Source organism: Vigna unguiculata, chromosome 1, assembly GCF_037176805.1.
Source record: "Vigna unguiculata cultivar grain cowpea cultivar isolate G323 ecotype 2 chromosome 1, ASM3717680v1, whole genome shotgun sequence".
Classification (NCBI taxonomy): domain Eukaryota; kingdom Viridiplantae; phylum Streptophyta; class Magnoliopsida; order Fabales; family Fabaceae; genus Vigna; species Vigna unguiculata.
In genome coordinates, this window is record NC_140792.1 from 42,359,016 (window position 1) to 42,385,614 (window position 26,599).

A 26,599-nucleotide genomic window follows, 5' to 3' on the forward strand; every position below is an offset into this window, starting at 1 on the left:
TTTTTATTGTGTGCTGATTTAGAAAAAACCTGCAAAAAACAGATAGATTCTGACTTGTGAATTCAAACTTTCTAGAAATTAAGCTTGGACTTTATCGTGAATCAGAACGGATGGTTTTGACCGGCAAAGGGAGAATTTAAGTGATCACATTCATAACTCTTACCACAGAAATTTCTCGAATTTAATACAGCAAACAAGTAGTCAACAAATTTACTAAAATTTTGTAAGATCTAGAACAAAATTTCGAATTGAGAGTAATGGAGATGTTCACACTACGAATTGTGGATCTGACTGTGAATGCATGCACACACGAATGATGTTCCCTTCTCAAGCGTGGAAGTCAACTTCCAACTCTGAATAGATTTCATTTATATGCAGTATTCTCTGTAGTCTAGATCAGTATGTTGGAAGTTACGTATTGATTAGAAATAAGATGATTTAAAAGTATATAAATGAATATAAATCTGATATTAGAGTCATAGTTAATCTCTGTTGGGCTGGTATCAGACCGCATATTTCTAACAAATATAATGCAAATTGTATAGTAAACTAAATTCAAGCACAAAAGCTATTATGTCTGTCCTTTACTATGATAGTTTTTTTAGTAAAATGAGTTCATAATTTTAAATTTCAGTATATACAAAACATAAGCATATGCATAGGCTCATAACTATAACTGTGAAAATGGGTTAGAGAGCGAGCTAATTCGCCTCACCACAGGTTTGAGTCGGGTTGGGTTGAAAATTTTTTACAAATTTTTATCTGATCCACTTAAAATCTGACTCACCCAAGTTGAACTTGTAGTAAGTTGGGTTGACTTACCAACTTGCAAATAAAGGGTCACACAAGTGTTTTTTCTTAAGTTGGACTTTGCATTTGGGTCATATTATTTTTTTTTTAACACATAGATAATTTGTATTTTGTATTTTTGGTTCGTATTTGGATTATATTGAAGTTTATTTAGATTTTAATTAAAATTATAATTTAGTTTTGATGAAAAAAATAAAAAAAATCTGTTTTTTAAATTAAATGAGCATATGAGCCAACCCGTTTAATCTACTAACCCGTGATGGATCGGGTCGAGTTTGAATTTTTTTGGCTCGCTAATAAATGAGTTAGGTTAGATTGACTCATTAAATGATAAGTTTCTGGTGGATCAAGTCGAGACAAATCATAATATCCGTTTTGACAGTTCTACTGAACAAAATTAATTTGAGTAAACAAAAGGGTAAGGATCGTTTATTAAATTCTTATTACACTATAATTTTGATTATAAAATGAATCTAAAAAAATATTCTGAATAACAAATTTACTGAAATAGACTTAAAATTTATTGGAATCAAAAACTATTTTTCTGAATACATTTGGTGTGAAGTTTATTATATTAAAAAGAAAAATTATAATTTGAATTGTGATATAGCAGTTGATATATGAATAGTCAACCCTTCGCTTTAATATGTACAGATTTTGTCAGCGCCTTCACTTTAATGGGCAACTCATTTAAGTTTCTTCACATTCTATTCAAAACCTATGGGCCAGTAATTAATTTTACATTAACTATTTTTCGGATAATTTTCAAATAAAATTTATTTACAAACATATGCGTTAACAATATTGTTTTTCTTTCAAGTTTAAAAGTTTACTTCAACAATTTAAAATCTTGTGATTTAAAGAAATTCCCTATTATAATAAAGCATCTCAAATTCTAATAGAAAAATAGGTTAACTTTAGCTTGACAGGTCATTTTGTCAATATAAAGGCGTGACAGCAGGGCATATGGTGATAGTCAACCATTCCTCTTAAAGTAGTTTGGGAGATTTAATTTTTTTTAAAAATTCAAATGCTTTTTATATAAAACAACTGTTTATAAAAATGTTAAATGTTTGAGAAATATTTTGGAATTTAATAAAAACTTTTTAAAATAGATAATTTTGTGGAATCTGAAATTTTGTAATTTACAGTTTTTTTAATATTATTATAATAAATAACAGTAGTTATTTTATTATTAAAATAGTATAATTTGTGGATATGTTGAAAGATAGTTTTAAGGTATATATGGTTTAAAGAGAAAATAGGAGTAATGGTATGATGTAGGAGCAGATATGGGTGGGAATTTAAAACCCAATAATGAGGAAATGCAAGTGCCCCAATTTTGCGGCTGTTGAAACAACATGTTGAGAGGGAAAGGTTTCATCACATTAAAGAACTCCATAAATTCTTCTGACTTTATACATCTTTTCAATTGAAATAAATTAATCCAATGCAACGTATTTTCTAAAAAGTAAAATTAACTAATGATTATCTTCGGCATGAGGCAAATAAAAGTTGGAACCAAACATCAACTAACAAACATAGAGTGAATCCATGGGTCAATACTAGCTGAGCTAGCTATGAAGTTTGTCAAATATCACAACTGCTCTATAAATTATTGCATCCACACATGCCTCCACCCAACACTGACCAAACTTTATTTTGAAGCTGTGTTAAGAGGATTCTAACTTTGATTCTGAAATTACACATATATGCTATATATAATAAAGATGACTTTATTTTTCTTTTTTCTCAAATAATGTTGTTTTGTGCACAGTGTATATTAAACATAACTTTACTTTAATTAATTTTATGCTAATATGTCGAGTTTGCACAATCAATATAAGATTTCTATATCTTTTTTAAGTGAACTTGTGCGTAACAGGCACAACTTCAATTATTTTATTTTCAAATTAAAGTTGTATATAATAAAAACGATTTTTAATATAACATATTTTAAATTGAAGTCGTAATTTATTTGAAGGAATTATTATTTCTAATAAATAATGGTGTTATTAATATAAGAAGAATGCTAACCAGTGTTCTAAGATAACTGGTTAAGGAATAGTTAATATGCATTGGTTACATCATTTTTACATTTTTATATTGAAAGTTTAAATTATTAAATATATTAATTAAAATAATATAAATGTATATAACAAATTTTATAAAGACAAAAATACTCTTTTAAATTTTTGGACAATAATTTTATGATACAAAACAAAGATTTTGAAATTTTTAAGGTTTCTACTAAAATGTAGGAAAAACTTGTTGATACTTGAAGAGTATCTCAATGAAAATTTCAAATTGTATATTTTGTTTGTAAAATTTTTAGATATTTAACACTATTTTTTGTTGGTTGTTCTCTTAATTTAAATTTGCTTATGTTTAATTTTTACCAACATTAAAATATTATTATTTTATTATTAAATTATTTTATAATTTTTATTGGTGGGTATTAAATAAAATATGAAACACACTTGTACAACATTTATGAGTATTTTTGTCCTTTAAATAAAATAAAATTGTATTAATGATTATTAAGTCAGATTTCATTTAATATCAAAATGAATCATGTATTTTTGTAAGATTCAAGAATATTAATTATCCTTAACACATGCTGTCATAATCTTGGTTATCAAAACCTTTAATATAAACATATGTACAAATCTTAATATTGTTTTGTGAATGATAGATAGAAAATGAAGTGAATTATGAGTTTATATTTTAACAAAATTATGTTTTACGAGAACAACTGCCTAACAAGTTCAATTGTTTAAACAAGCCATAACATTTAAGATGAGTTTTTTGAAAGCATATGCTTTCAAACCACGAGAAAGGCTACACTCACTACCATTAAGCTATATTATATTGATGACGACTACAAATTTGTGATAGTGAAATCTAAGACAAAAACATACGTATCACGTTGCATACATTATGGGATAACGAGTATCAATAACGAATACAAGTATTTTTTAAACAAATTTGACATCAATAAGAGATTAACAAAATTAAAACACCTTACTTTTACTAAAAAAATTTAGATTGAATTCAATCAACACAAATCTCTCCATAATTTCTGTAAATACAATAGGACTATTTCCATAATTCTTTGCGAAATTACAAGGGATAATGGGACACAGAGGAACACGATGCATTTAAATAAGTTTCACGGTGATGAAGCCGTATTGTGTTTTTCCTTCCCCCAACATATTTAATTAATTAATATATGATTTTAGTTTTCAAAGATGGTTATAAATGTGACACTCTCACAGTGACAAACTCCTTTTCTATATGAAATGCCAACTCTGATGTTCAACATGTTCGCAACTCATCAGCCTCGGTTTATGGTCGTGCTATTTTTGTCCATCGAGATCATCACCTTGAGATGCAGTTCCACCACGCAAGAGCTTCACGCGGGCTTCTCGGCCACGCCAGAGTCTTCAACGGCGTCGTTTCAGGCAGTTCTCAGTGACCCCAGCGGAAACTTTTCCCTCGGCTTCCTCCGCATGAACCGAAACCAGCTGGCACTAGCCATCCTCCATGTGGCATCCTCGGAGCCTTTCTGGGTGGCCAACCCAACCCGCGCAGCTTCCTGGTCCGACACCACGCGCCTCTTCTTCAACGGTAGTCTCGTGCTGTCGGACTCCGAAACGCGCGTTTGGTGGTCAACCGCCACAAACGGAGACCGCGCGGTGCTCCTCAACACCTCCAACTTGCAGGTCCAAGCCCAAGGCAGTCCCCTCTGGGAGAGTTTTGACTTTCCCACAAATACCATCGTCCAGGGCCAGAATTTCACCTCCAAAATGTCTTTGTTATCCTCCAACGGATTATATTCGTTGCGGTTAGGCAGCGATTTCATGGGACTGTACGAAGAAAATAAGGATTTATACTGGAAACGCACAGTACTGGAGACGAAAGCGGAGGTGCAGGAAGGTAAGGGACCGATTTACGCCCGAGTCAACGCGGAGGGTTACCTCGGGATGTATCAGACAAACGACGAGAAGCCCGCGGATGTTCAAAAGTTCAACAGCTTCCAACAGGCTGTCACAGCGGCGTCGTTTTTGTTCGTGCGGATGGAACCGGACGGGAATTTGAAAGGTTATTACTGGGACGGTTCCAACTGGCTAACTAACTACCAGGCTATTTCTGAGACCTGCGAACTCCCCCGCTCCTGCGGGTCCTACGGTTTGTGCACGCCCGGCGTGTCTGGATGCTCCTGCTTAGATAACCAGACCCGGTTCGAAGCGGGTGGGTGTTTCAACGATGTTGGTGGAGAGTTGTGTGGGGAGGAAGGGATTGGTGGGAGGGAAAGCGGGTACCGGGTGCTGAGAAGGACCGGCGTGGAGCCACCGCATAAGGAGCTCCTGAGCCACGTAACGACGTCGTCCTTGGCGGAATGCGAGGAGGTATGCGAGAAGAACTGTAGCTGTTGGGGAGCGCTGTATAACAACGGCACCGGGTTTTGCTACATGTTGGATAGTCCGATCGGAAGCATGTTGGGTACCGGGGATGCGACAAAAGTGGGGTATTTCAAAGTTAAAAAGGGGGGAGGAGAAAATAAACGGGTTTGGGTACGGGTTGCAGTTGTGATTACGGTTTTGGTAGTGGTTGGGATTATTGTTGTTGGGACGGGGCTTTGTGTGAGGAGATGGAAAAGGAGAAGAGGAGTGAAGGAAGAGGATTGGGCCTCGCCCGGCCCGTATAAAAATCTTGGATCTGCGAGTTTTAGATCCATCGAAATGAGCAGTAGATAGAGAATGACGGAAGGGGTGACGCATTGGTGTTGGTTGACAATGGTGGCGCGTGGTGGGGACCATCCAATCTAATATTTGTTTTTTCCCATGGCAGTGTCATGAGTGATGCTTTGACACTTTTGACCTTTCCTTATTTATACGTGAGTGAAGTGGGCGAAAAGGTGGAGGGGCTGTTTGGTTTCTCACCCACCCACCGCGAGGGGAAGCAAGTGGCGATTTGGGTGTGAAGAGTGTGGAAATATTAATTCCCATCACAGACTCCACTTAAATTAAATTAATTCTTCTCTTGTTTTCCTATCACACTTCTTTTTTTATACTTCTATTTCACTTCACAGTGCTGCCGCCCCCGTGCATAAGTTCAAACTAATCAGCAACCAGATTAGCTCAACGAGATTTATTAATGATTAATTAGCAACGCTATTAGCTCAACCAGGAGATTTATTAATGATTGATTACAACCGCTGTTAGCTCAACCACGAGATTTGTTAATGATTAATTAGAAATGTTGTTCGCTTAGATATTTAAAGTAATTAAAGATTTGTTCGTAACATTATCGATTTTCCAATCTACCATTTAGTTAATAAGGATTTGAGTTCAGACACCGACTTTTATTCCAGGAGGGACTGATAAGAAAAGATAAATTTGTAGTTAACGTTGTTAGGTTTACGAAGGCTTTTACTTCTGAAAAAAAACGTCCAAATTAGATCTGAGCTCAATTATATAAGATATTGACACAATTTTTAATCTGAAATCTTAAGATAATAAGCTTATGGGTTTTTATCTTATATAGTGTTCTATTTTTTTATATCTAGTCAATATGAAATTTAGATTCGTTCCTAATTATATTTTTCTAAAGATTTAGGAACATATCTGAAAGATATATTTACATAAATAATAATTAAAAATTACTTTTTAAAGATGTAAGATTACAATCGTCAAATTATCAATATATCATTTGGAATATTCATAAATTTAAAATTAAATTTTGTATTGTCAAATTTTTAAAATTTAAATGAATTGTATTTTTCGAATTATCTTTCGACTTTAGTTGTGTTTAATGAGAATTTTGATTTAATACTCGTTTAATTTATTCTTAATGAACTAAAAAAGTTCGAAGTCAATTTCTTTTTTAATTACACTAATAATTTTTTTTTTCAATTTAAATTGAAGGGTTTTAATTCCGGATTTCATAATCAACACAAAATTGATGTGTAATTTCTTTAATATTATGAATCAACTTTATAAAAATGTTCAATTTATTGAATTCTTTTTCAATATGAACTTCAATAGAAAAAATTCATTAATTTTTCTTCAATAGTCATGTTTTTGAGCTTTTATATAAAGGTGGAATGGTGTATGAAGATTAAGTGGCGATAAAAAACAAATAACATGTAGATAGATTAGTAGAATCGCTTAATAAATGAGAAATGTAAAGTTCATAAATATAAATGGTAGGAAAATAAATGATCAAGAATAAAACAGAAGATAGTAAAGGAAATATACAAAAACGATAATTTAAATTACAACAATCATTATTGGATATGTCATTTTCTTGTTGGTAACATTAAAAAAGTATTTGAGTTCTAACCACAATTTGTCACAAATTTTTTGTAAATAAACATCCTATTTTCATTTTCTCTCATTTTTTTTTTGTTAATTAAGTCAAAATAAAAAAAAAATTACATAATTTGCAGTATCAGTATAAAATCACTCACTTTAAGTCAATTATGCTTATTAACCCCATGTTTTGTGGCAACTACATATGTCTTAACTCTTTCCAATCTCACATAGTTCATTTTCGATCTTATTTAACGATAGTTCTCTCGATGCATTTCTTGAGTTATTGATCATTTTTCAACTCTCACTTATATGTTGCTTTTACCTCGATTTCCTTTTATTTCAATTATCTCTAATTATTTACTTCTCAATTCTTTTCTAGATATTTTAATCTTTCAATGTATTTATCTCGATCCTTTTCGATGCATTTATCACGGCAGCCTCTTTCGATTTCAATGTCCTCAAACAAGTTGTTATCTCAGAAAAAAAAAATTAACTTTCAAAATTGCTGAAAAGATAGAAGGAAACTGTTACACTAATTGGATACTACAGGAAAACAAATAAATATAAGAATAATAATATATTTATCGGTATGTCTTGAATTTAAGATATCAATTGCTTACGTACTGTCTAGAAATTCATCTCAGCAACAAAAATTTAAACGCATGATTAAACTATGATGTTTATTTAATTAAAAAAGACAATTTGTATTTCAACGATAGTTTTTAAATTACATAAGTTAATTTGACTGAAGTGAACTTATTAATTTCATGAACTTATTTTAATAAATTACAAACATGCTTCCCCAAAAGGCTTCTAATAATAATTTGAGATGAAATTTTCGAAGTAAATTTGATGGGTCTTTCTTCCTACACCTCCAAACATTTCTTTTGCACCTCCAAAATTTTTTTAAATTCCCAAAATACCCTTTGACCATTTAAGGAAATTCACGAACATCACACACCCCAAAAATACTTTCGGAAGTCGATTTCCGAAAGTCAAAATATATAACTTCCGAAAGTCAAAATATATCACCAGAAGTCGACTTCTGGAAGCCAAAATATATCACCGAAAATCGACTTCCGAAAGTCAAAATATATCACTGAAAGTCGACTTCCGAAAATAAAAAATCATTACCGGAAGTCGACTTCCGGAAATCAAAAAACAATACCGAAAGTCGACTTCCGTAGATAAAAAATTAAGTGATTTTAAATATTTTTAATTCTTTCTCAAATTTATATTTTCTAACTTATTTTATTTTATTTTTTAAAACATATATTAAAAATTTTAAAACATAAATTTTAAAAAAAATTACTTTAAAAAATAAAAAAAAATAATAGAAATACTAAATAAAAAATTTAAAAATAAAATTTAAAAATAATTTAAATTAAAATAATAAAACTTCAAATTTAAATATATATATATATATATATATATATATATATATATATATATATATATATATATATATATATATATATATATGTTATAAGATCATGTATGGGGGCTGACGTTTGCCCAGTGTCGGAAGGTCAAGGAAGTTGGTGACTTGATGACAGGGGAGTCGACGACCGAAGTCTCAGTGAATGGCGGCCGTAACTATAACGGTCCTAAGGTAGCGAAATTCCTTGTCGGGTAAGTTCCGACCCGCACGAAAGGCGTAATATATATATATATATATATACCCTGGAAGTCGACTTTTGTATATGTATATATATTTTCTTTTTTATTTTTTTTAATTTAAAATTTTATTATTTAAAAAAAATTAAATATTAAATAAAATAAAATGAAGGAGAATAAATTTTTTATTTTTTTGTTTTCTTATTTAAAGTTTAATATTATCTTAATTTTATATTTATATTTATTTTTCAGTATATTAAATAAAAATAAAATTATATATATAGATATTAATATTTTAAAAAATATATATATTAAGAAATATGAAAACATAAAAAATAAATGAAATAATAAACTAAAAAATCATTAAAAGTTAAAAAGTATAAATTTTAAAAAGAATTAAACATATTCAAAATAAATTGTTTTTTGACTTACGGAAGTCAATTTCTGGATAATTTTTTTGACTTCTGGAAGTCGACTTCCAGAAATATTTTTTGACTTCCGGAAATATTTTTTGTTTTCTGAAAGTCGACTTCCGGGAATATTTTTAGACTTTCGGAAGTTGACTTCCGGTGATAATTTTTGACTTCCAGAAGTCGACTTCCGGTGATACATTTTGACTTCCGGAAGTTAACTTTCAGTGATATATTTTTACTTTTGGAAGTCGACATAATTTTGAGGATGTGGTGTCAGCGTGTTTCCTTAAATGGTCAAAAGGTGTTTTGGGAATTTAAAGAAAGTTTGGAGGTGTAGAAAAAATTTTGGAGGTGCAGGAAGAAAGACCCAATTTGATTTATCTCAAGCTGTGTATCACAATGAATTGGGTTTAGGATCCAACCAACAAAGAAAGGGCCTGGTAGAAACTTAAGCACTCTAGTACTTTTGAGGGCTCCTTCCTGCACCCCCAAAGTTTTCGTTACTTCCCATTCTGTCCCCTCCTAATTATATCTTAAATATTTAAATATAACTTTCATCTTCCTCCTCCCTGACAGTGAAAACCTTGCACCCAAAGCCTTCTTTACTTTCACTTGGTAAGCAATACTTTTTGTGAATGGGAAAACGTACAAATTACATATAGATCAAATCCATTTTAGACCGTGTAATATAAAAACTGATTTTAAGCAGTATAGTTTAATGTTTAAAAATATATTTTGAATTATATAATTTAAACATGTATTTCAAATGGTACAGTCTATAATATACTTTTTTATTTACTTAAATTAGAATTTTACTCCAAGTTTTTTATTTGAAATATGTTTCTAGGTTACATAATTCAGAAATATGCTTTATTTTGTATAATATAAATCACGAACTGTATAAGAAAATTTAAAACATATTTACAAATATGTTTGAATTTAAAAATATATCCGAAGTATGTTTTTAAATTTCTCTGTCGAAAAATCTAAATCGTATATTTAATTTTTGTCAACACCCGTAGAAATCCATGAAGAAATCATGCGTAGGAAGAAATTGCGAACTTTGATGAATTGTAAAGCCCACAGGAAGATCCACTCCAAATCTTCATTGCACGCTGTGCGCATTCCCCTATCCACCTGAAATTTTAAAACCCCGAAATCTGAGAAAATAATAACAACAACGATGATACTAATATTATTATTAATATATTTATAATTTTGTTTTCGTATTCATAAATCAATCATACAATTTTATAGTTAAAATTCCAACACGATCATTTTATGAAGTCGCGTTAAATATAATTATATTGTAATAATTAAAGATCTATGTATATGAATTTATAAGAAACAATTAATTTTGGTGTAAATAGAGATTTATTTGCGAGATTGATAGAATGTTGGGGGCACGTATTTTTGGTGCGTGTGAGTGTGTAATCTGTTGCATAAAAGCTACACGTAATGTAAAGAATAAATGCTCTTCCAGTAAGAGGAAGCAACAGAAACGAATATTCTTTATAGCACATTACACTCTGCTTTCTACATGAATATATCCATTATAGGTTCTATACTTTACATTATGCTTTATACACCTATATATATCCATGGAGAATTGCTAACACGTAACAAGCACAAATAATTAACAAAGAGTGTGAGAAAATAACGTGTTTGCTTTTGGAATGACATTTGAATGGACCATATTAATTTTAAATATTTGCTTCTTGGCTTGTACAAGGTGTTTTCATAAAAGTGTTTGGAAAAAAGTGGAAATGAGGATTCATAATAATTGGTGTTGAGTAGAAGAGAGTTATTCATAGATTTCTCTCCACTTAGATAACTCTAAACTCACTACAAAATAGTTCAAGACTGAAGCAGATAAAATACTCATTTTAGACTTAAAAAAAGTTCAATTAGTTCTAATATTTTTCAATTAAATTAATTATAAAATTATTAAAAAAAGACTTCAAATTTTTTTAGTATTAATATACTTCTATTAAATTAATTATGAAATTATGTTTAAAAAATATCTCAATTTTTTTTAATACTAATATATTTTATTAAATTAATTATAATTTTTTGTTTGAAAATAAAATTTAATTAAATTATTATCATTGTTAATTTTGATTGGTATTAAAAAATGACATTTAATGAGTTAAAACCATTTTTCAATAACTTATAATTTTATTTAAAAAAAAAATAATGATTAATTATCTTTATTCTCTTATAATCAATTATTATTATTATTTTCTTCTTTTATCTTTCTAGTGATTCCATTCCTTGCGTCTCATTATTTTCTTATAATTTAGAATTCTTCTTTTTAGGACTCAGACAAATTATATTTATTGAATCACATGTTGTTTGTGTGTACCAATATTTTTATCTTTATTTTTAGTTAGCATGCTTTATTTTTTAATTATATTGATATTATTTTTATCTATTTGTTAAATTTGTATTAAGATTAAAAATGTGTTTTTTGTCCAGTTTATTTATTCATATTTTATGATTTATAAGTTTTGAGAATTCTTCTGCATGTATTTTGATAAGAAGTTGAACTTTTTGTCTGAATATCATAGAACTATTAATTAGATTAATGTTTAGCTTATATATAAATAATTTATATAAAATCTCTAATAAAATAAATAAAAATTGAAATTGAAAATAATATAAAATTAAATAAAATTAATTATGAAAATTTAATAAATAATGTATATAAAAAAGTAAAAAGATAATATAAAATAAAATACTTCATTCTTAAAGTTTACGGTTGATTCTATCAATTATAAGTGCATCAACTTGTTATGCATAAATAACTTCACACATTATATTAGATTTGTTGTCCAAAAATCTTCACGTGCAGCTCTACCCCCTCGTGCCAATGCTAACTAACGCAATCTTTATAAATAATTATCATAGTAGTGAAAAGAAAAAAAAAAAAACATTCTTTGGTTGTATATGTTTTTAAAGAAAATAATAATAATGGTCAATTGAAATTTTTTAAGAACTTACACCATTTCCAAAATTTCAGAACCAAATTATTTCATATTAGCAAAAAAGCCTATATTTATCCTGTATGCATGATCGATGGGATTTGTGAAATTAAGGAGCTAACAATTTAGTTGATACGAAAGTCTTGTCATAAATTGAAAAAAGAAGAACTTACTATATTACATTTAATTAATCATACAAACATAATCCTTAAAAAAGATATAGTAATCAATAAAATAAATTAAATAGCAATCGATGTAGAAACAAATAATTGAAATTAATAGTCATATATTTCTAATCCTCCGGTCCAATGTACCAATGTACGAACAAAACAACTGTACCATTTGATTCCCTATCCCTTGTCGACCAAAAAGATTGTGTATCTCCAACTAAAAAGTAAAGTAAAACAATGAAAAAAATTCAAGAAAACAAAATTAGTTAGAAAATTATATGTATTATTTTAGGACTACTGCTTAAAATAAAATTATCTTCATCATATCAACCATTACATATTTTCACATGTTGTCCCTACTATCGAGGAACTATGTTTGTCGGATTTCCCTTCTGCATATTCTTTACGAAATATGTACGTACTTTCATTGTTTTTAGTTGGAAATCTTACTAGTAATATCAAATTAGGAAATAATCAATTCGTTTTTAAAAACATTCAATGATGGATAGATTTCTACCTTATTTCGTGTAAATATTTTTTTTTATTATGGAATCCAGCTTTTTTCTTAATAGAATTCTTAATAAAAGCCTAGTAATAAATTCTTCAATAATTCGAGATTTAAAAACCAAAATATTTGTGTGAGAGCATTCTGAATTACATTTACTCAAATACACATTCCAATTAGGTTGAACAAATTATTTTTTTTTTTTTTATCAAAATAGACCCTAATACTTCTTACTCCATTATAGCCTTCTTTTAGATAGCCTTTTAGTAGTTTGTTGGTGGTGACACTTTTAGTTTAACGGCAAAGTAGGTTTCTCTTGATTAAAGTATAATCTCATTTCTGAACTCATCACTTTCCTCAAGTGCAACGTTTTTCCCAACAAAATATTTATGCAGAAGAGCATATTTTTTCCATATCCACGCATTCAAACACAGAGAGAGAATCAAACACGCAATAATGTATTCATTAAATAGGAACAACTAAGTTACTTGCTGTGTAATGTCACAACAAAAGATGTGTGAAGAATAATTCTTCGCTGGGCTTGGAAAACATAGATTTTATTTAGCCGTGTGCGAGACATTCTCGAGTAAAATTATGAAATTCAGATGTGGTTCCCTCATGAAAGGATGCTGTTGTCTGTGTACCATCGTGATGTGTTTTATCTTTCAGTTGTTTGTCTGAAATCTGAATGATTTCCCCCAGCGTACACAAGTTACAAAAATAATTGTGCTCAGTCAAATTTTGTTCGTGTGTGACACAAATCAATTGTGTCCATGAAACTTTGCTTAGCCACCAAGTTAAATCACCTAAAATTACTGTCACTCAGGTGAATGTTTCTTGTGGGTTCCTTTTTTGTCTGAGATGCGTATGTTCTTAATTTCCATTTGGGTAATTTTTATTAATAATCTTTTGTTTAGTGTGAGTTTTCTCTTTATAGGTTGTCAATGTGGTTGCAATCAGATGCATCCCGAGACATTAAATTTCTTTTTCATTTGGTCCATGGACATGAATTTTTATCCAATACACTACGCAATACACGTATCTGTCCCTCCCCTATTTAGCTGGAGAGTGAAAACTGAGAGCCTAATCATCAATAAACGCCTTCATTTAGTTGACGGGAGAAGCTAAAACTGATACAAAAAGTTACTTAATTTAGACCTTTAAACTTCCTTTAATGAGCAGGTTGAAAATTTGTGCTTCCCACGTAACTGAAAAATAAATAAATTAATAAGCACTACGAAAGAAGGGACATTGAAAGTTGGATTTCGCTTTCCACCCTCGTTTTCCTCTGTCTATATTTTGAAAATCGGAAAGGATAAGCTTTTTGTGTAACTTACAACAATAGCTAACACGGAAAAAAAAAAATGTTAGAGCAAAAGTAATGAATTTGTAGCCTGACTTGAATTCGTGGGTCCAACCGTCACCCTCATCCTTGCATTTTCCTCTCCATTTCGCCGTCAGCTTCGTTATCTTGTTACTGTGTCTGTCATATTCATCCCAACCCACATGTCAACACTTGTCAAGGTATCAAGCCAGGGAAAAAAATACCATCCTTCAACCAATAACAACACTTGCTTTTCGCACAAACTCACCAAGCTCAACTCAACCCTAACTAAAATTGCATACTATTCAATGCCTCATCATGACTTACATATTTTTTCACTAACCAATTCATAATTAACTCGGGATACAAATTGACCATGTTTTTATCATACAGGGTCAAACCGTAACTAATCACAATTTAATTAGTGGTGGGAAGGCAAGAGAAACGTAACGCAAGCAATTTAAGATACAATAGAGTTTTCAATTTTCATCTAGTAGTAAATTTTAAAGGTTAGAATTATAATATTGAATGCAGAACCGAGTATCATGCATTTCGTTTTCTTGCCTTATATTTTGTCTTTACTCATGCTTCACTCCACAGGTATGACAGAAAACATAAAGGACATTCACACATGGAAAATCCCAAGAAGAAAAAGTCTCCTCGTCTTTTGTCACCTTCAAAATCCCTCTCTTTCTCTCTCGCGGTGCTAGCTAATTCTTTCCTCGTTCATCGAGAAGCACAAGCATAATCAGCGAGTCACCTTAGTTTGTTTATTTTTATTTTTTTTCCTTTCCATTACAGAGTTGTCTTGATCCTTGTTATTTTTATGTCGGTTTATTTGTGAGAGAGAACCCTTTTATGATGAGAGGCATAGCATCTTGTTACAACGAACATGCTATTAGAGTGTCCGATTCATATTGTTCAAGGCCTTCAAACCAGACCTATTTATGTCCAAAACTGAATCCTTCCACCACCACCACCAGAGATTCAGTCACCTGCATGTACAAAATCTCAACGCAAAAACAACTCTTCATCACTCTAACTTGGGCCAAGAAACTCTTAGGTCAAGGCTTCACCATAACCATCTCCAATTCCCAAAATTTTCCCTCCAAATTCAACGCAAAGCAATTGAACAAAACCAAAGGCAACCAAACATTCCAATCCCACAATTTCCAAATCAAAGTCCTCTGGGATCTCTCCGGCGCCAAGTACGAGGATGGGCCAGAACCGATTAACGGGTTTTACGTCGTCGTTTTGGTGGACTCCGAGTTGGGCCTACGCCTCGGCGACAAAAATCCCTCGCTTGAAGAACAATCGGACACAAAGGAAGCGAATTTCTCGATGGTTTCACGGAGTGAGACGTTTTCCGAAACTGCGGTTTACGCAACGAAGGCGAAATTTTGCGAGACGGGAATTTCTCATGACATATTGATAAAGTGCTGCGCGGAAGAGGGAGCGTCGAAGGGTCACGTGTTGTCCGTGTGCGTGGACAAGAAGACAATGTTCCAGGTGAAGAGGTTGCGCTGGAACTTTCGTGGGAACCAAACAATTTTTGTGGACGGTTTGGTCGTGGATATGATGTGGGATGTGCATGATTGGCTTTTCAACCCCAATTCTGCCTCTGCAATGTTCATGTTCAGGACAAGGAGTGGCCTCGACAGTAGATTATGGTTGGAGGAGAAGACTTCGCACACGCGCAACCAGCAGGACAAAATTGGGTTCTCTTTGCTCATATGTGCATGTAAGAACCTTGATTGATTCAATCTTTTTTAGATTTTTTTTTTTTAATTCAACTGGATTTTCTAAGATTAAAAGGACTGACACATGTTTAGATTTTTTTTCTTCTTAATATCAATTGTTCATGATCCTTGGTTGTCATTGTTCTGTTTGAACATGACTAGATGAATGTTCATAGATTATATTAAATACTCGTACTGTTGGAAGTGTGATTTTATAACTAAATTGTTCGCGATTATATGTGTGGAGTTTCGGTGTGTGAGATCATATATACATGACAAGCCACACTTCAATTTCGTTGAATTTTCTGTTTTTCATGATGTCTTGTTTTGGGACTCCTTGGTCCTTAGCTATATATAGTTATTATCTGTGAATCGTGATCTTTCGATCTCACTTCACAAAAACATGTGTCTAGAAAGTTTTACTTTGATCAAATATGTTAAGCTTGTTTGTATGTTGAAAAGTTCTTTGAGTTTGAAATTTCCGCGTTATTATATACGTTTAAAGTTAAAAAATTCATTGTCATGATGTATGTTTGGTGTACTTGTGCGTTACACTTTTACATTATCACAAATGTTTATGTGATTATACGTTATAAATTTCACGTCATCATATATTTTAAGTCATCATTATGATCGTTTAGTGTGTTTAAATGTTATGAATTTTATGTCATTCTCATACGTTTAATGCGCTTGTATATGTCTTAAATTTTACGTTACTAAAATTTTTTAACGTGTTTGTACTTAAAAAATTTCGTATCACCAGATAATATCGCTGTGTATGTTAACAAATCGATGTCACTAAATACGTTTTTTGTGTTTGTGCTTCAAATTCCATTGGCGTATTTTTAAGTTAAAAAAATCACATTATTAAAAAAACTGTTTATTGTGTTTCTATATTGAAATATTCAGGTCATGAATATGTACTTGCGTTACGTTTCTTATTTGCATTCTGTGTAGTTGGTTGGACATAAATTCTTATGCATGTTCTGCGAGAAGATATAATTTAAGAGGGTCTCAAACAAATTTTGAATTCACACGATTCCCTTTTGTAAAATTTTAACACACATCATATTTTATTCTTAAAGAAAAAAAAAAAAAAACTTCTTTGTGTGCATTGAAGTTTTCAAAACAAAGGACCAATTTCTATCAGATAATATATGATATTTATAAGTATGTAATTGCATTAAATATTTGGGTGAAACGTTTTATCAGTGATTATATTATTTTATTTGAACATAATTATTTCTAATAAATAATATATGGTATCCATATAAAAAATATACAAATTGTTACTCTGAGCAAGTTGAAGTTGATATTCTTCTCGATTTGAGTTTTTTAATTTTTCAATTATAACTTTCGATTCTTTTATCATTCTTTTAAATATTTTAGCCTTTGGTATTTGAAAAACAAAAGCACTGATAAATTGAATTGATTTTAAAACCGTTTGTAGTTCCTAGAAACAAAAATATATATTTAAAAATTTTGATGGATTCAGTTTTTATAAAAAAAAATTAGAGAGTAAAATTAAACTTATTCTAAAATTTCCGAGACTAGAAATACAAATACCTACTCTGAAAATATTCCAACCTTATGCATAGCAGGAATTTCTTCTAAAGCATTTAGACATTATTTTTATTTGGATAAATAATTTAACCTTTGTTTAGTTTCAGAAACTAAAAGAATTAAACTAGGGCCTGGTGGTCTTGTGGGCTACACTACACAGGAGGAGGAAGAGAACCTGCTACAGTCATTCCTTCTTGCACCTCTATAATTTTAACTTGCACCTCCATAACTCTTTGTATTTCAGCATGTATAATCTTAAATAAATATTTTGTATTATAAATTTTACATTTAAAAATGTAAAAAAATAATTCCGACTGAAATACAAAATTTCCATTTTAGGTTATATAAGTTAAAATAAAAAACTTGTGGAATACAAATTAAAATCATAGAGGTGCATAAAGAAATTGCCAACTTGTAGGTATTATAATGCTCCACACGCTGGGCTTTTAAAATGATCCAAGTCCACTAAAAAATGGATGAAAACTCGTTTAGTCGCTTGATTAAACACATTCTTTCTTTCAGTTAGGCACGAGAAAGCTGGTTGAGAAGATGTTTTGCATTTTTTAAATTAAAAAATAAAATGAAAAATAGTTTAAACGAATTAGTTGTTTATTGTATTATCTAAATGATGTAAATATATAATTTTATTATAATTTATATAATTAATACGTTTTTTAATTAATTAATTAATTAAAAATATCTACTTATAATTAAACATGTTTTTAATATATATTTATAATATTAATAGAAGGATAAATTTTACTATTTTTATTTTCTTAAGTAATTGTTTACTTGAATTTAATCATTTTCTAAAGGAAAATAGTTACTTCGTCATTTTACTTTTAAATAATTGTTTATTTAAATGTATAATGAAAATACAAATTTGATGGACTAACATGAGTTAGTATTTTGATAGAGTAAATTTCTAGACTACTTAGCTATGGTATAGCAGTCTCCCATGTCCTTTCATTTTTTAATTGCAAGAGAAGTATACATTATTTATAAATAAATAAAACTTTAAATTATAAACTTAAAAAATATATTATAAAATCTATATTTCAACAGCCTAAAAATACACAAATAAAATGTGAGGTGAGGATGAAATAGCATACAAGACATCTCTCGTATTAATTGGAGAAAGAGAAAAAAAAAATTGAGAAAAGGTTTTAAAAAGTACATTTATTACCTAACATAAAAGGTTTGATAAAAATCCAAACCCAAACCTATCTCCAATCTAATATGGACCCATTCAATGAATCCGAATTACAATTTCTATCATTTTTTTTTTAAACTAAAATAGTTTTTACTGTATGGCACAACTTTATTCGTTTAATCTTTACAAAAAGAAATTAGATTTTTACTGTATAGCACAACTTTATTCGTTTAATCTCTACAAGAAGAAATCCATTATGCATTCCATATAAATTAAAATAACAATATTATTGAATGAAATCTTTTGTAGGCATCTTTCAACCCCTTCTAATCTATTTTGTCGTCTTTATTTTCAAATTAAATTTCAATGTTTTTTAGAAATTAGTATCAATAGATGAAAATAATCTTATACATACCAACATCAATTATCCTTCATAAATCTAGAATATAAACTATATATTTAAAAAATCACATATTGCACGTTGCAAATACGATATTATTTATATATTAAAAACTGTTTATTTGTAATAAATTTCAATTTTTTAAATGGACATTGAAAAAGAAAAAAAACAGTATATGTTAAATTACTAAAATATTGCACCGAGATGTATATTTATTATTTCCAATAATTTTTATTTACTCAATGGAAGAAATTTATTATTCACAATAATTTGTTCCGATTCAGTTAAGGATGTTATGATAAAAAAAATGCAGAGCCTAGAAAGAGAAGAAAAGTTAGATCGATGTGTATTCATATTCTTGGATTTGCTATTATTATTAGCTATTAATATCTTAGCGAATAAGCATATGACCTTTTTCAATGTTATATTTTATCCTTTGCTTATCCTAAAAAGTTATTCTTGAAAGTAAGTTAGGAATTTTCCAACGATAAATCAGCTTTCATCCTATTATTTTAAATTGGAATATCACAAAGCTGAATAGAGAATAAAAAATGTCCTGTTGCAAGCACAATAATTCTTCTTCTTTTTTTTTATCTAAAGTAACATAAAGCAAAACACAGTTACTTGTTGATTTAACATCATTACATTTTAAAAATAAATTGTACTTACCTATCATCATGAGGTCCTGTTAAATAACATTATTATTTTTTTTCTAATTTTAAAATAAACATATATCTACCTTATGATTTCAATGACGCTCGTCATTCTTCTATATAATAAATGCACATTAATATTGTTTAGATGTTCAATCAATATCACTGTTTTTTTTCTTCTCAAAGATGAAAAATAAAATATTAAGGTTTCTACATAATAAGAATTGTGTTTGTGATCTTCATCATGTAAATTGCCTAGTATCATAACTACAATAAATTTGTGATTGACTAGATGGGAGCCAAAGGTAATAAATTAAAAAACAATATTCACTCTGATTTTAAAACATGCATTTAATTCTATTATAATGTTACTAAATAATATTTACACTTCATGTTTTGATATTTTATATTTATATTAAAATAATATAATAATCAATTTAATGTCTAAAATATGAATTCGAAATTGATTATATATCTCTAAATAATGTCCAAGATAGTCTCCTTTTCATCATTTTTACCTATTTTTAAAAATATTAAAAATATAAAAATTTCTAACAAAAGTATTTTGACAAAAATTCTCATTGCAACATCATATTTCTCGATTTCTCTTATATTAAAAAAATAAATTTAAATTATTTATAACAATATATTTTTTCTTTCAAAATACCAATTTTATATTTTAAAATATAATTATTTATTAATTTTTTTAAAATTAATTGTTACTTTACAATTTTTTGTTTATTTATCAACGATTATTCTCTTATATTTTTTTATACATTTTATTTTATTTTTAATAAATATTATTTTATTTAATTTATTAACTTAATAACATTATATTATCATCACCTATTAATATAATATATTTTATATATCAACTTAATAACATTATATTATCATCATTTATTAATATAATATCACACATATTTAAAAAATACATACACATATACATACGACAAATACGCTAGTTAATGATAAAAAAGATGATTACACATGTTTTGATTTGTTTGTTCCAAACTAGAACAGGATGACGTGAGTCACATATAAAATGATTCATAAATCTTGGCTTACCCAAATTGATGAACTAGAGAATTGATGCATCAAATTATTAATTTATTTTAAAAATTATATCTACGTATATATTAAAAATATATTTAATATTGTAAACATTATTTTAATATATTTACTCATATACATAAATTTTTTATGTTTTTAAATGATTAATTAATTATGCTAATAAAATAAAATAATTATTATATTGATATATTAAATTATTTTATTATAATTAATAGTCGTAACTTAATGTATCAATGGTGTAAATTAAAATATCACACACTATTTATATATTTACAATATGATATAAAAAAATAACATTTTAACTAATATTTTTTATTTTAATTTTTAATTTAAAAAAGTCGGTCAATTCCCACTCATATAATCCACCAAACTAACACAGGTGAGGATATACTATTTTTTTATAAATTAAAATAAATAAAAAAATAGTTTAAAAGATTAGTTTTAATAATATTTTAACTCAACCATAACCATGATTTTAGACCCACTTTGATATCCTAATTTAAACACACCTTATAGTATTAAGAATAATTTAAGTATTTTTTTTCTTAACCCTGTGATGTTTAGACAAAATCATAGTAAATTTATGAGTTTTAAGATGGATACTTTCTCATATACAATCATTTACTCTAACTATGTTAATTCAACCAAATAACGAAACATCTTTAATTATTTTATAAAATTAAAAACAATAAAATTAACTACCAACATTTTCACAATATATTTTATAACTTCAACATGCAACGCAGTACTAATCGTTTTTTTTTCTTTTTAACAATGTAATATACCATAAATTACTCACCAATATCATGTTATTTTTTTTAAAATATGAAGACAAAATGTGTCTCTTTTACATTAATGTCAATAATGTATTTTTATACTGTATTTTATAAAAAGATTAATTTACTTTTTATATTATGTTTTGGCAAAAAGTGTAATTTATTGAGACACGGATAGATCATTGAATACTTATTGAATACTTATGCAGTCGAGTTAATTACTTAAGAATAAAAAACTTTACCATTCTTGAATCATAGATAATTTTATATACAACTCAAACATGTACCAAAGAAAAAACTAATTACAATTAATGATAAAAAGAGTAAAAGAAAAGAAAAGAAAACTAATTGCAATTAATGATAAAAAGAGTAAAAGAAATAAGAAAACGTGGGGCAAGAATATTTTTTTTAGGAAGAAAACATTGATGGAAGTTATATATATTGGAACACCTAAACATTTAAACTAACTTTTTGAACACTTCAAATGAAAAATGATGTGGAATTTACCATACTACCACTACCTTCTTTCCACGCCAACCCATTTGGCAGTCATAAATAGTCACCAAAACCACTCTCACTTTTCACAGTTTTAAAACCCTTCTCTTCCTTCCTTCACTTCCTCAAACCCAAAACCTTCTTTTCAATTTTTCCATCAATATTAAAACACCATGTCTTCCTTCAAGACCAAATACCAAGGTTTGTCTTACATGCCTTAGAGGTTTCTCACACCAGGCTTTCTTTTTTTCATGTTGTGCGTGTTGTTTGCGTTGAACAATGGTGCTTATCTACTATGGGTCTGATCTGATTTTGTCTTCTGGGTATGACGATTCAGATGTAAAAGTTTGATCTTTTCTATACCCTGCTTCACATTTTGGCAGTCTATGACAACTAAATAAATCTATATCTATAGATCCAAATTTCGTTCTGTCTTTGAGTATCTTTTTTCTTATGGAAAAATTTAAAATTTTGTCCATGATTGTGTTTTCTGATTGGAATTGAGAGCAACCTTTGAATCTTAGTTCGTCGAAAAACTTAAGAATTTGATCTTGTTGGGTGTGTGTTTGTCTCTGAATTGTCGTGTGATTACTATTTTTACCGTTCTTTGTATTGAAAGGTTTTGGTTGGGATATTCTTTGTAGTCTGAAGAAACAAGATCAGTCATCGAAGTATTTCTTTTTTTTTGGTAATTTTTTGATTTTGTTTGGGCTTAGTGATCCTTCATGAATTTAGATCTTTGTTATTGAATGATAGCGTTGTACAAATCTCTTAAATCACACATAAACACGGTTTCAAGGTTAAAGATGTCATTTCATTATTTTATATTAAAAAATATCAACTTTTTTTTTTTTTAAATTGAGGGAGAGCCCCTGGAGACACTTACACCCTCTAGATCCTTCATGCAATTCTATAATATCGGATTAATAAAACTGATTTCGGTTCGTTTTTTCTATTTTTATTCAATAGAACTACTTTTATCGGTTTACATTTTTTAAACAATTTATTTTATTCTTTTTAGGGAGTTAACTAAGTTCTTAGCTATGTTGTGTCTCTTAACTCGTCTTATGAATGACGTGTCTGGTATCTAACATGTATCCCATACCGAGTGTAACATGTATACCGAAATTCGTACGTTATATGTAAGATATGTCATGTTTAATTTGAAAAATAATTTTTTTTGTCTTTCTCATGATTTTAATATTAAAATAAGAAACAAATTTTAAAAGATCACTACTTCTCGTTTTTTGGATATTAAATTTATTTTTATATTAATTGACAATTTTAAATTTAATATATATATATATATATATATATATCTTTTTTAGATATTAAATTCATTTTTTATTAATTGACAATTTTAAATTTAATATATATATATATATATATATATATATATATATTTATTTATTATGTCCTGTGTTCTACATTTGTTCCCGTATTTTGTGTCTGTATCCGTATTGGGACAACATAGGTTCTGAGAGATGTTTATTCTTACATGACTTCTCTTCCTAGCTTATTCATGTGAAGTTGAAGTGAGATTATTGTACTGTGGTAATGAATTTACATGAATTGCAGATGAACTCATTGCCAATGCTGCTTACATTGGCACTCCGGGGAAGGGTATCCTTGCTGCTGATGAGTCAACCGGTACAATTGGCAAACGTTTGGCCAGCATCAGTGTTGAGAATGTTGAAACAAACAGACGTGCTCTCAGGGAACTCCTATTCACGACACCTGGTGCTTTTGACTGTCTCAGTGGTGTCATATTGTTTGAGGAAACTCTATACCAAAAGACAGCTTCAGGTATTGTTCACAGTTTTGTAATTTCAAATGATGCATTACTTGTATCTGTAACAAACATGCTGTTACATCTTTATTAAGATTATCTGTCTGCTATTAGTATATAGCATTACTCTTTTCAGGTTTTCTTCAGTTTCTGAACTTTTATCATGTAATTGATTGCAGGAAAACCCTTTGTAGAGTTGTTGAAGGAAGGTGGTGTTCTTCCTGGTATAAAGGTTGACAAGGGCACTGTGGAGCTTGCCGGAACTAACGGTGAAACCACCACTCAAGGGTTGGATGGGCTTGGTCAGCGTTGCCAGAAGTATTATGAAGCCGGTGCCCGTTTTGCGAAATGGCGTGCTGTGTTGAAGATCGGTCCAAACGAACCGTCTGAGTTGGCTATCCATGAAAATGCGTATGGTCTTGCTCGATACGCATTGATATGCCAGGAGAATGGGCTGGTGCCTATTGTGGAGCCAGAGATTCTTGTGGATGGACCCCATGACATCAACAGATGTGCTGCAGTGACAGAGCGTGTTCTTGCTGCATGCTACAAGGCACTGAACGATCACCATGTTGTGCTTGAAGGAACTTTGCTGAAGCCCAACATGGTGACTCCTGGTTCCGAGTCTCCAAAGGTGGCCCCAGAGGTGATAGCCGAATACACTGTTGCGGCGTTGCAGAGGACTGTTCCTGCTGCAGTTCCGGCTATTGTGTTCTTGTCTGGAGGGCAGAGCGAGGAGGAGGCAACCCTGAACCTGAATGCCATGAACAAGTTCCAGGGAAAGAAGCCGTGGTCTCTTTCTTTCTCTTTTGGAAGGGCACTTCAACAGAGCACTCTGAAGGCATGGGGTGGGAAAGATGAAAACATTAAGAAGGCTCAGGATGCCTTCATTGCCAGGTGCAAGGCAAATTCAGAAGCAACCTTGGGAACATACAAAGGTGATGCTACCCTTTCTCAGGCTGCCTCTGAGTCTCTCCATGTCAAGGACTACAAATACTAGAAAATGGTGTTGGCTTCCATTGTTGGAGAGAATTTTGTACTATTGGTTTCTGCATTTTGCACTCTAGGTTATAGGTTATAGGAATAATTGCACCAACCTAAATTGGCTTGGCATCGTTGCTTCTCGTGTTAGTTTGTGTCCCTTTGGATTTCTATGATTGAGTTTTGTATTGGGAAGAAGTTTCGTTTTATGTTTCAATGAGATTGGGTTGTGAAAAAGCATTTTGCTTCCACCATGTTTGCATATAAAACTGTGTTTGCCCATGATAGTTACCCGATTAGAGTTTAGTTGTTTTTTCATGAATTATGAGGAATTTTTCATCATTAAAATTACGTTTTAATTGGGAACAAAAGATAATTATAAAATTATTAGTACAATTAAAAGTTATTTATGTCATAATTAATTCAATCAATTAAAAAGTAACTTGTATCATATTTTAATTTAATTTAAAAAGATAATTTGTGATACTTAATTCGATCACTATCAATAGATGTTAATATTATTGCAATAAATCAATTTCAATTAAATATGGTAGTTTGTATTACAATCTGATTACTTGCTACTAATAAATGATACAATAATTCAAGTCAGTAAAAATAGTATATAGAATTAACTAAAGTGATAATTCTACTTTTTCATGTATATTTTCAATGGTGTCTTTTGGATTATCTAAGCCCGAAATCTTTTGGAACAAGTTTTCTTTGGAATAAGATTTTTAAAATATAAAAAATATTTTTCAAAATAAGTTTTCTAAGATAGATTTCCATATCAAAGTTTTCCAGAATATATGAGATAGTTTTTTTTTTTTAAACAAACTTTTCGAAACAAACTTTCTAATATAAGCTTTCCAAACCCTACCTTTCTGGATTTTGAATAATCCAAAAATATTATGGATTGAATGTTACAAAAGTTTTCAAGATTAAGCATTCCGGAAAGAGGAAAAGCTACATGATCAAACGCAAACCCAATAATAGCAATGCTAGTAGTTGAGGCAACGGCTTAGTACAACAAAAAGAGGTATTTTAGCGATTTTTCTTCCTGTTATTGTGGAGGTGCAGATAGCGATCATGGGGTACAGGAAGCTAAAGAAAACAAATTGGACGTAATACAAGAGAATACATGGCCCATGGTAGTTTCGAGTGTTTGGGCTTTGTAATAGTGAAACGGTTCCTTGATACTGGCATTGCTATGTAAACCCATCCTAGTAAAGAGAATCGCAAAGTCAAATATGGATCCATGAGCCCCATTCAAGCGCAATACTTTGTAACTCAGCCAAGGTCCAACTTTCTGCACCCCACAATTCTCTTGAACACCTCTCATGCTGGGTTTGTCGAATGTAAAATATATAATTCAAAGATAGTTTTCATCTCAAAAGTTTAGTCAGTGCATACCGAGTTTGATCAGAAAAATTTCATATGTATGTATCAGGAAAAGTTATTTACATTCACTGAATTCCTCTGTAATTTTTATGTTGACCCCCATTATTTGATCTACTTTCTTAACCATACTTAGTTGTGACATATATAACTTTTTGCTCTTTTCTTCCTTAACTCTCTCCTTTATCCACCCTAAACAATCCCATTTTGAGAAATGGAAAGGGGTATGGACATTGATTAGGTATTGTACCAGATGTTCACTCAACCATGCACCCTCTCTAACCCTTTTAAAAAAAAGGAAATGGAGAAACGGTAAAGTGTTGATCGGGGAAAAGAGTTATGAATTGTAGTGGGTAGGATAGGGTAGTTATATTTGGCCTAGCCTACTAATGAACTTTATATAGACACCAATGTATGAGGAAGCATTTCCCTCTCGCA

General features: G+C 29.8%; 3 protein-coding genes across 5 annotated transcripts; all 3 read left to right on the plus strand.

The window, feature by feature from the left end:
- Positions 1 to 4,034: 4,034 nt before the first annotated feature.
- Positions 4,035 to 5,867, plus strand: LOC114184217 (D-mannose binding lectin protein with Apple-like carbohydrate-binding domain-containing protein). Its single transcript, XM_028071532.2, has one exon. It carries the CDS (start codon positions 4,113 to 4,115, stop codon positions 5,568 to 5,570), a length of 1,458 nt encoding a protein of 485 aa, XP_027927333.2. The 5' UTR covers positions 4,035 to 4,112; the 3' UTR covers positions 5,571 to 5,867.
- An 8,768-nt stretch (positions 5,868 to 14,635) lies between these two features.
- Positions 14,636 to 17,770, plus strand: LOC114184394 (uncharacterized). Of its 3 annotated transcripts, XM_028071925.2 has the most exons (3): positions 14,636 to 14,652; positions 14,744 to 15,884; positions 17,547 to 17,770. In XM_028071925.2, the coding sequence occupies exons 2-3, from the start codon at positions 15,002 to 15,004 to the stop codon at positions 17,651 to 17,653; spliced, it is 990 nt and encodes a 329-aa protein (XP_027927726.1). In that variant the 5' UTR covers positions 14,636 to 14,652; positions 14,744 to 15,001; the 3' UTR covers positions 17,654 to 17,770. The 3 variants fall into 3 exon arrangements, with proteins under 3 accessions (XP_027927726.1, XP_027928387.1, XP_085529649.1); XM_028072586.2 differs by lacking the exon at positions 14,636 to 14,652 and having other exon boundaries at positions 14,721 to 15,884; positions 17,553 to 17,687; XM_085673523.1 differs by lacking the exons at positions 14,636 to 14,652; positions 17,547 to 17,770 and having other exon boundaries at positions 14,722 to 16,118.
- Positions 17,771 to 21,976: 4,206 nt separating this feature from the next.
- Positions 21,977 to 25,017, plus strand: LOC114193013 (fructose-bisphosphate aldolase 6, cytosolic). Its single transcript, XM_028082701.2, has 3 exons — positions 21,977 to 22,197; positions 23,575 to 23,802; positions 23,965 to 25,017. Exons 1-3 carry the CDS (start codon positions 22,170 to 22,172, stop codon positions 24,783 to 24,785), a joined length of 1,077 nt encoding a protein of 358 aa, XP_027938502.1. The 5' UTR covers positions 21,977 to 22,169; the 3' UTR covers positions 24,786 to 25,017.
- Positions 25,018 to 26,599: the final 1,582 nt, after the last annotated feature.